Here is a 10,855-nt window from a genome sequence, read left to right as displayed (position 1 = left end):
CTTCACAGGGTCCTTGCCTCATTCCCCCAGACTTTTATTCTCTGTGGCACATTCACAGCGGGTGGGGTTGACAGACACAGTGATGGGGGGGCAGGGGGAGGGAGAGGGGCTACTCTGTCCTGGAGTCCAGGGAAGGGACAACCACACGCCATGCACTATGGGGAGGGTGGAGGTCACTGGGAGCTTGGGCCCCCACCCCTTCAATGGAGCGCCCTGTGCCAGAGGAGGGGGGGAGTGTGAGGTCTGACCCAACCTCCCTGGGAGCTCCAGGGAAGGGCCTAATACTGGGACTGAGCTGGCCCAGGGTGGAGGAGAGACACACCCACCCCCAGGAGGGAGCCCAAGGCTGACTGGCCTGCCTGCCCAGCTGCCCCATGCCCTGCCTTCCCTGGGGTGACTGGCCCTGCTCCATGGGCTCAGGAGCCCCCTCCCCTCCAGCTGTCCGGCCCCGGGGCCCCCTCAGAATGGAGGCCGATGGGTGGGCAGGCAGGTGGGTGGGTAGTGAGACCAGACTAGGGGTGATGGGAAGGGGGTTTGCTCTCCTTGCCTCCAGATGCCCTGGGCAGGGGGCTGGGGGCGAGGGGCAGGCAGGGGGCTGGCTGGGGGGGTCTGTGGCCAGAGCTGACTCCCCCTTGGTCGGCCGATCAAAAGGGCTTGGACGTCTGCTTGAAGATGAAGCCTCGGTGTGCCAGCGTTTTCATGATGTTGGCAATGTTCTTGCAGTCATCTGTGGAAAGAGGGGAGAGTGAGAAGCTGCTGGGCCCAAAGGCTATCACCACTGCTGGGGATGGGGTGGTGGGGTTCGCCAGGGCCTGAACTCCAAAGAGAACCTCCATTAAGTCAGGCTATTTCTTGAAGACTCAAGCTTGTAGCTGGGGATGAACCCTTGGGAGTCTAGTGGGTGCCAGAAACAACTCGGCCACCAGCTCCTCCCCAGGCACTCGGAAGAAGATTGTGGCCTGAGAGAATTTATGCTGCCTCTGCTCCCCTGGCTGTGGAATTTGGATCAGCCCCACCCTTGCCCACCTGTCAGTGGGAGGGGGCAAATCCCCTAGGAAGGGATTTGAAGGGCACCCCCTCCTGGCCTCCCTTCAGGTTTTCTCCACCAGGAGTCCTGTCCCCTGGACTCAGGCCACCAGGGGTTCTATCCCTTGCCCTCCATTGAGGCAAGGTCACCATATTTGAGGGTTGGAAGGTGGAGAGGAGGGGTGCCTCAAGGCATCTAGCCCAACCCACACAGGAAAGGAATCCTGGTCCTTGCTTTTCTGTTTGATAACCCCCAATTAGGGGAGGGGGCACTCACCACCAGTCGAGAAGCCCCGACAGTAACGTGAAGCACTCGTGGTGAACAATCCCTTTCTGACCTCCAGCCCAAAGTGACTTGACGGATCTGGGCCTGGCGTGCCCAGCTCTGTGCCCAGTTACCCCGGCCCCAGAATGGCCCTGATGGCTCCACCCTAGGCCTTCTCGGGAGCGGGCGCCTCATGCCTCTGAAGCCCAGCTGCTCACGCGCTCCCCGACTGTGCAGACCAGGGCGGGGGAAGGGAGGATCAGGGAGCCCACGGGGAGGAGGACGCCGGGCCCCATATTTCATGCTGGAAATTGGCCTGCGCGTCGTCTCCCCGCGGGCGGTGATGTATGGGCCCCGTCGCCGTAAGAAAAAGCCAGAGCCGCGGTGTAATTTCTCCCTTGACGGAGCTCGGCCGCCGAGCGATCCTTCTTGCGCAGGGGACCGCGGGGGTGGGGAACCAGAGACAGGGCCGGGGATGGGGGCGGGGCGGGGACGGAACATCGAGACCCAGACTGGCCGGGAGGGAGGGGGCCAGGGCCCGGACGCTCTGTCCTGCCCACCCTGACGTCTTCATTTTCCCCTGCCCGGTGCGTCCCATTCATCACAGCCTCGCTGCCCAGGGTGACTTTGGCTGCCCGCGCGTGTGGGAAACCGCGGGTGCACCCATCTCCCCTGGGGAAGGGGGCCGCTTAATCACAGCTTAAAGGGCCGCTAAGGTTGGTAAGGACGGGCCGAGTCGCGGCTAATTGTGCCCATGCGTCACTGTCAGCCTGCGGCCGCTTTGGGGGTTCCTCCGACCCCTCCAAGGCGACTCTCGCTGGAGCAGAGTGTCTGTTTCACCTTGGAGGGGAGTGTGTCACCACCCCGTGGGCCCAGAGAGACACAGGACTGCCACCCTCGGTCGAACGCGGGCTTGGCACCCATGTGCACGTCCACGGTCCGCCTAGGCTGTTCCTCTGACTTCTATCCTCTGACCCTGGCCCACAGACACGCTGTTTATAATGACTCGCATAAAGGCCCACAACAGGGGAACAAGTGTCTCACACGCAATTACAGGCGTCCATTGATTTTACGGAGGGATTGGCTGCCGCTAGCTGGGGGACTAGCCATAAACCTGGCTGGGGACCCTGCCTTGGAGGACCCACTACCAGTGGGCTGGGGAGGGGAAGATGCAGAAGGCCCAGAATAAAGTAAAGGAGGGCACATCATGGGAGGAGATGCATTGCCCCGGAGCTGACCCCTAACTGGGCTGGGCCCACACCTCTGCCTCTCTAGCCTGAGCTGAGGGTCTCCAACCCCCAGCCCCAGCCTCCCGGCAGCTTCCATTGGTCTTCACAAGCCACCTCCTCCACCTGGTGGTGAGTCCCGCCAAGCTGGAGGTACCCCTGAGTGAAGTGCCAAGGTCAGGTTGAAGCCCAGGGTGGTGGTTCCTTTGGCCGATAGGTGCCACGGAGGGGGCCCCTCGGCTGAGACAAACAGGGTTTCAGTATCTGAGCTAATGAATACAAACTGCCCAGTTTGGAGGCAGGGGCCGGCAGCCAAGCTATAGATTTTTAATGAGGGGGCCCCACGTTCCTCCAGCCCTGCTGGCCGGCTAGGCCCACACTGCAAAATCGATGGTGTGAGTGTAGGAATATTGTATATTGATATTGTAATAATCCTAGGGATTGATTTAGGGGCTGAGCAGGCGGCTGGGGTCAGCCCCAGGACAGAGGGGGCCGGGCCGGGCTCTCCTCTCAGGGTCCCAGGGACCCCACCTCCCCAGTGAGCTCTGCCCCAGCCCAGCCTCTGGCACACAGTAGGTGCCTAATAAATGCTTAATGGCATGAATACCTTACTTTCTACCTCCCCCTTCTCTGTCCCTTCATCTCCCATCTCTCTCTGTACCCTTCCCCCCCCTCTACCTTCCACCATCAAATACAAGGTCTTAAAGACAGCAGGTGATTAATAAATGTTGGACTGTGCTTTTCTTCAGGTCCCTGTCCCACCACCCCTTCCTCTCTGGCCCTCCCTGCCCCACCCTGTCTACCTTTCTCGATCAACCTGGACTCCCTCAGGCCCCCAGCTCTAGCTCTGAGCACCAAGGCTCTGGTTCCGGGGCTGGATCACAGCTCAGGGGGCAGGGGCCCCCTTGGAAGGCTGCTCAAGTTAAGAAAAACTGCTCCCACACCCTGCTCAGGTGGGCGCTGCCACCTTTCTGCCGGCAGAAAAGGGAATGACGCTTCTCTCGGCCTGTCCTTGGCCATCAGGCCCCACCTGCTGTCCAGGACAGAGCCCTCTCCATTCCCCTCCTGCCCCAGCCTCCACCTGACCTCAGCTCACCCAGAGGCTGTCCTCTCTTCAAAGCAAACTCTTAGAAAAGGCCTCATACACTGGCAGCTTCTGCTTTCTTAGCCCCTTCTTCTCACTTACCAGCCCTTAACAACCTGGTGTCCAACCCCACTACTGACTGGAAGCGAGCTCCAAGGCTGCCTGCTATGGCCCCTCTCTTCGTCTCTTCATTGGCCTCTGCAGCTCCCAGCCTTGCCCATCACCCTCTCCCTCCTGGCTCCTCTGTCTTCCCTCACTCCAGAGATACCCTTGTCCCCATTCTCTGCCTCCTTCTCTCACCAGCCCCCTCCTTTGGGGATTTCTCAGGGTCTAGCTACAGCCTCTTCCCAGCTCTCACTCCCACCCTTGGCTTTACCCACAGTGGAGACAAATGCCAATCCAGCTCCACTTCCTGCCCTGTCTGACCTCTCCCTAGAGCTCTGAGCTCATGTTCCCAAGGGCTCTCCCCCTGCACAGCACAGTGGCCCAGGCTTTGTGCTGGAAGGGCCCTCACAGGCATCTCATCTCATCCCTGTAGGAATAGTGGGGCCCTCCACCACACTTCCAGCATGCAGGGGGGCATCCTGCCTCTGCCAGAAGCCATCCGGGAAGGGAGTTGTGCCCACATTTCACCTGGTGATCCCATCAGCTCCCATGGATTTAATGCTGAGGATCCTGCCCCGGCCTCTCTGCTGACCTCCAGCCTCTCATCTCCAACTGCCTTTCAGACTTCTCACACTGGAAATCCAGTAGACATCTTCAACTCAACAGGTCCAAAAACAGACCTGGTTATCCTTTCCCCCATGCCTGCCTTCCCTCTCACCGTGGAGAACAACACTGTCCTTCCATCCCTCGGGCTTGGAACCTCGAAGTCATCCTGGACTCCTCACTACTCTCCCACATCACGCCACCCCCCGCCCCCATCCAAGCTGTTGCCAAGGCCTGTCAGTTTGACCTTTGCAACATCTGCCCTCTTCTTTCCTCTGACACTGCCCCACCGGGTGCAGGCCCTCATCACCTTAAACCCAGACTCGCGCAGCAGCCTCTGGTGGACCTGCCTGCCTCCGGTCTCTCCCCACTCCACACCATGCAAAGTGATTTTAGGTCCAGTCGTGTCACCCTGCTGTCCCTCAGTCAACTCCACTGGCTCCCTATTGCCTCAAGGAGCAAATATAAAATGCTCTCTCTGGCATTCAAAGCATTTCACAGCTTAGCCCCATCCCCCCTTTCCAGTCTGCAATCTTCCATCCAGTGATTCCAGCTTCCACCTCTTGGCTCTAAGCATTCTCTCTAGTTGTGCCCCTGCCTGGAACAGGGCCTCTGTTCCAACCACTGATCTCCCTGGCTCCGTTTAAGTCCCAACTAAAGTCCTGCCTTCGACAGGAAGCCTTCCGAACGGCCCTCTGCGTTCCAGTGTCCTCGCTATTTATCCTGTACAGAGCTTGCTTTGCCCTCCGCTTTGGGTCTGACTTTCTGCTTGTGTTTGTACCCCCAGCTCCCCAGAGCTCAGGATAGCGGGTGGCACATTCTAAGTGCATGACCAATGCTGGGTGACTCAGCTTCCTTCTCGCCCTGGGCCTCGGCATCCCCCCAGGCCTATCAGCTCATATGCTCGACTCTAACCCAGCACTGCTGCCATCATCATCCTCCTCTGATCTGACTCATGTGCATCTGAAACTGGGAACAGTCGCCCACTTGTACCAAGTGGGTCCACGACAAATCCCCATCCTCTCTGCCCAGGATATTGCTTGCTGAGTCTCCATTGTGGGGGTTCTTAAAGGCAAAGGTGAGGATGCCACTCTGCTCCACTGACCACCCCCCAGCAAACTTCCAAACATCTCCTGCAGACACCCCTCCCATCCTTCCTCTCAGGAGAGACCCTCATCTTAAACCTTGCCAGGGAAACTGGTGCCACGCACTGGGAGCTCTCTTCTCCCTGCCTGCAAACCCAAGAGCCTCTCAGTAGCACAGCCTGGGCTCCCTCTGCTTCACTCTCAGAGGAAGAAGATGTCCCTGCCACTGCCAGCCCCTTTCCATGTGCCCTTGATCTCATGCCTCGTCTGCTCCAGCAGGTTGCCCCCTCCATCTCTCCAGTCCTAACTCTCTCCCAGCTTCTGGTTCCTCCCCTGCTGCCTCCCCAGCCTTAAACATCCCCTTGATTTTCTCATCCCCTCCCACGCTGTCTCTAGCTACAGGGGACCTGGGCTCAGGGTCTGTCTGATGCTCCCCACCACCACTTAACCTTCTCAGGGGTCAGTTTCCTAATCTGTAAAGTGAGAGGGTTGAAGTCGATGGCTTGGGAGCCTTCCTTTTCTGTTCACAGTCAAACTCTTAGAAAAAAGCAGTTTACACTGCCTGCTCTCACATCTTCACAGGCCACTCACTTCCGACCCCGCGCACTTGGCCGAAGCTGCCCTGCTCAAGGTGATGGAAGATCTCCCCACAAATGGCAGATCAAAGGGTTTTTTCTCAGTCTGCATCCTTCCTGCTGTCTGTGATATTAGATCCTGCTGACCATGCTCCCCCTTGGATACTCTCTCCTCCCTAGGTTTCCATGACCCTGTCCTCTCCTGGTTCTCCTCCTACCCTTTTGATGGCTTCTTCTCCATCTCCTTTGCTAGATCAACCTCCCTATCATGCCTCCTACCCGTAGGTGGCCTTCAAGGCTCTGTGCTGGACCTTCTTCCCTTCTCCCTCAATGTTCTTTTTCTTGGTAACCTCATCAGCTCCCACAAGTTATCATCTGCATACTGATGACTCCCAGATCAATAGATATAGCCCCAGGCCCTCCCATGAGCTTCAGTTCCATATCACCAACTGCCCTTTGGACATCTTCATTGGATGTCTCCTAGACACTTCAGATTCAACTTGTCAAAATCAGAACTCATTCCCTGGCCCCCTTATTCTCCCAACACTGTTACTATACAGGGCACTGGCAACCTTCAATGACATCGGAAGGGGTGCAGTAGAGGGATGAGAGGGGGGAAGGAGCCTCATCTGGAAGATTATCTGCTAGCTTCCAATCCAACAAGTATTTGCTAAGCACACACCATATGTCTCTATCTGTCTATCTATCCATCCATCTATCTTTCCATCTCTATGTCTCTCCATCTATCTCTGTGTCTATCTATCCACCCACCTCTCCATCCATCCATCCATCCGTCCATCCATCCATTTAAGCTATCTCTCCATCTATCAATTGATCGATCGATCTGTCTGTCTATCCATCCATCCATCCATCTCTCTACCTCTCCATCTATCTATCTATCTATCTATCTATCTATCTATCTATCTATCTATCTACCTCTTCATCCACCCATCCAACTAGCTACCTCTCCATCTATCTATCTATCTACCTAATTCTCCATCTCGCTCTCTTTCTCTCTCCATCTGTCTTCCCATCTATCCACCTGTCTATGTGTCTATCTCCCCATCTGTCTATGTCTCCATTTCTCTGTCTATCTGTCTGTCTGTCTGTCCCTCTATCTCTCTGCCTGGCCCCAAACTAGGTGCTGGGCTGAGCTTACATTTTACTAGTGGGGGAGGGCCATGCACACAGGTAAGCACATACACAGTTAATGAGAACAGAATGAGTACAAACAGCTGGTCACCAAGAAAGGCCTCAGCAGAGGTGACCTGTGGGCTGAGCCTTGAAGGGCATGAGGCCTTCTGAGAGGTGGTGATGAGGAGGGAGGCCATGACAGGCAAAGGGGAAAGTGAGGCACCCTGCGGAAGAGACAGGAGGCAGCATGAGCCAGGCACCCTGGCCTCCCACTTGCCCTGGTGGCCCCCTCGCCTCAGGCCTAAGAGCCTGGGGACCAGCCAGGCTTCCAGCGCCCTCTGTTGGCCTCCTGGGAAGCAGCCCCTGGGGAGATAAAGACACAGCTCCTGCAGACCTAGAACTGAACAAAGTCTGGGCTCTGTCAAATGGCTCACCATCAGAAACGGAGAGGATTTTATCAGCGGAAGTAACACTACAGAAGAGTGTTACCATTTGCTTTGCTGCTACACCCTAAGGACCATGGGACCTTTGCATCTGATGTGCAGCTGGAACCTTTCCTAGGGGGTTTCTTCTCCTTAGAATGTGAGTGCCTGGAGGGCAGGTACTGCTTGCCTGGCCTGTTTGTATCCTCAGTCCTTAGGACAGTGTTTTTTTTGCTTGCTGTAAGTGCACTGAACAGGACACTGAAGCACAGGTTCATGGCCCTCTGCCCTCTGTCCCCACAGGCCTTAGCTGGTGCTGGTGACCACTCTGGACAGGACCCTGCTCTGCATGGACCCCCTGGGCATGCTGGTGCTCCCCTCTGGGATCTCTTTCCCTCTTTTTCCCTCCCTGGCTGTCCTCAGTCTCCTCTATCCTTCCTCTCCCTGACACCTGCCTTGTTTCCTCAGTCTCCCCTGAACCCCTCAGACTCTTTCCTTCCTTCCTTCCTGTTGACCTACAGCCGCTCTCATTCTCCCTGACTGTGTTCCCATCCACTCCCCTCCCCCAGCAGCACTTTCTCTGGGCGCCCCGGCCAGCCCCCTGGGTGCCCGGCGGTGCCACAGGGCTGATGGTGAAGGATGGCGGCCAGCCCCACAATAAGGGAAAAGCCAATTTCATCTTTATTAGCGGGAGATTGCTCCGTTAGTAATAAGCGCACTCCGAATAATTAGCGTGTTTTACGTAATAATGAAATTATGGAAATGCAGTCCACTTATTCAAAGAACTCGCCATTACCATATTTTTAAATATTAGACTTAATTAGAGTTTATCACTTCAGAGAAGTGTGCGGCCGCGGATCTTTTTTTTAAAGAAATCCTCATAAAGTGTTTATTAAGAGCTGGTAAGACGGGGATAATGATGTGTTTGGAAATTAAGGCAATCAAACATTTAATGCGGCTCTCCTGTAGGCAGAGCATGGAAATGAGTCAATTAGACATCCATTATCCAGGCCCGATTAAGTCGCTGGCCGGCCGGGCACCGGGCGGGGGGCGGGAATAGGGCCCGGCCACTCAGTGATGGGCAACTGCCCCAGGTCCCCTGCACAGACAAACCCCCGTTCCAATGTCTGGCATCAGCCCAGTGTCCCAGCCCCTGCCCAGAACCAGACGTGGCTGTCCACGCCAGATGCTATCTCAGTAGTAACATCTACCAACCGGCCTGTCTGACAAGCAATGACAGCTGCTCTAAGCAGACCTGGGGGGAGTGAGCTGCTTGTTACCAAGAGTCTCTGGGCAGGCTGTCCACTGGGAGGGACTGGTAATCAGGGATGACCTGAAACAGAAGGTCACCGAATGTCTTAGGGAGCCGAGCCTGGGAAGCCTGACCCCAACCCAGTGACTGAGGAGAGCACCCCAACACCCCTGAGTTACTCTGGCTCTGCCGCAAGCCTTCACTGCCCAGCACTGGACGCATCCACAGGAAGGGCCTCACTGCATTTGTGGAACACTGACATAAAGAATGGCAGCACCTGAAGCCAGTGACATGAAGCACCTGCTCTCAGCAATGCCACATCCACATAGGCCAGTACAATATAGAACCAATGTGGTCTGCAATGCCAGGGCCACACAGCATCAGTCAGCCCAAAGCCAGAGCCCTAGAGACCACTCAGCATCCACACCCTGCAATGCCAGGGCCACACTGCCAGAAGCCAGTGCCAATGCCAAATGCCAAGTTTAGCACTTGCAAAGATACCCCAAAAGGTGGCCCAGATGGGCAGTTAGACCCCAAAGGATCCTGGAAGCCCAAGGTCTCTAATGCTACATTTTCTGAACTTATTCCTTCTCCCCCACAAGGGAAAATATCACATGAAGTTGTCCCTGGAGACCTCCATCCAGCTCACAGGGCCAGGGCAGGGACCAAGAGGAAGACTCTGCTTTGAAGTTTATAGTGTGGAAGGAGTAAGCACCTTTGTAAGACAAATTCTTCAGAGCAGCTAGAAATGTACTGTAGACCAGGGGCTGGAAAATACCATTTTAGAACAACCCTGTCATTTCAGGCCCAGAGAAAATGCCTAAAGTGACCCAGAAAGAGCTAGTTGTAGAGAGAGGCCAAGGGACAGGCCAGCTCCCAGGCAGGGAGGTGACTGCGGGATGATTTGGACAGCTGGCAGGGTATGAAAGGAGGGTGGCTCCCCCCAGAAGCCCTCTTCCTGCTGTTTCAATTCCAATCTTGCACTTGCAAAAAGGCTATGGGTTCGGGCTGTAGACAAGACAGGTGAAGAGCAGAAGACCAGCTAAGAGAGGGGCTGGGAGACAGTGGGAGGCAACACAGCCCAGAACGCCTGGTCAGACAGGAGCTGGGGGCCACGGTAACTCCTCCAGCTAGATAGGAGATTGGCTGGGGGATGAGGTGGCCCAGGTTGGCCACAGAGCTGACCAGCGAAGGGGCCCAGGGATGGGAAGCAGAGCCTGGGGCCAGGGCCCAGGTTTCAGCTCTGGGACAGGACAGGTTGCCAGAGGATCAAGGAAATAACACAGGATGGAGGCAAAACAGGGTCGGTCAACGGCTCCCAGGCCCCATTTATTACGGCAAATAACTAATTTCAGAATTGATGGTGCTGGGTTTTTGTTCCGGGGCCATTTATATCAGCGGAGGAAATGAAGAGGCGGGAGTGGGCGACACATCTTTCTGCGTTATTGCTTGTCTGCCATTTGCAAATCATTATTAATTGTGGGCCCTGGCGGCAGCGGCAGCGGGTGAGGGGCTGGGGGCTGGCCGGCCGGGGGGCCAGTGCTGGGCGGGTTGGGCAGACACACATAGCTCTTCATCAAGGCCCCAGAGAGCCAATTACCCCGCCCTGATTGGGATCAGATAAAGAGGGAATTTTTACAAATTAGGGAATAAATAGAATTCCCACCCGTGGCCCGGGCAGGGCCTGGGAGGCCGTAATGAAAAGTCATATATCACCATCAGCTAGTCGCAGGCGGGCAGCTGGGCGGGCGGTGCAGACCAGACGCTGGCACCAGCCCCGGCACCGAATGGACCGACACGCAGTCCAGAGGAGCCTCTGCTCCCAGCCCCGCTGGGGCCTGGGAGGGCATTGGAGCCCCCTGCCGGGGCTCCTGCAGGCACAGGCTCCCCTAGCTCAGGGGCTCATGGGCCTAAGTAGGGTGGAGCTGTACAAGGTCAGACCTATGCATACAGGCAGAGACCCGGGCACACACAGGAGCACGTGTATCTAAACACAGTATGAGCATCACATCAGACTAGCTCTCCCTGCTCAGGCCAGCATCTCTTCCCTGGCTACTGAACCACTGAGGCTTCTTTTA

The 10,855-nt window shown here is 56.4% G+C and overlaps 1 protein-coding gene across 2 annotated transcripts in view; it reads right to left on the bottom strand.

Moving 5' to 3' along the window:
• Positions 1 to 10: 10 nt before the first annotated feature.
• The window catches only part of ERI3 (ERI1 exoribonuclease family member 3), a 185,697-nt gene continuing 174,852 nt past the window's right edge, over positions 11 to 10,855 (bottom strand). For both annotated transcript variants that reach the window (XM_036758045.1, XM_036758047.1), the window contains one exon: positions 11 to 727. In XM_036758045.1, coding sequence (XP_036613940.1) covers positions 645 to 727 — 83 coding nt within the window. In that variant the 3' untranslated portion in view covers positions 11 to 644. The remainder of the gene's footprint in view (positions 728 to 10,855) is intronic.

Source organism: Trichosurus vulpecula, chromosome 4, assembly GCF_011100635.1.
Source record: "Trichosurus vulpecula isolate mTriVul1 chromosome 4, mTriVul1.pri, whole genome shotgun sequence".
NCBI classification, from domain to species: Eukaryota; Metazoa; Chordata; class Mammalia; order Diprotodontia; family Phalangeridae; genus Trichosurus; species Trichosurus vulpecula.
This window is presented reverse-complemented; position numbering and strand designations above follow the sequence as displayed.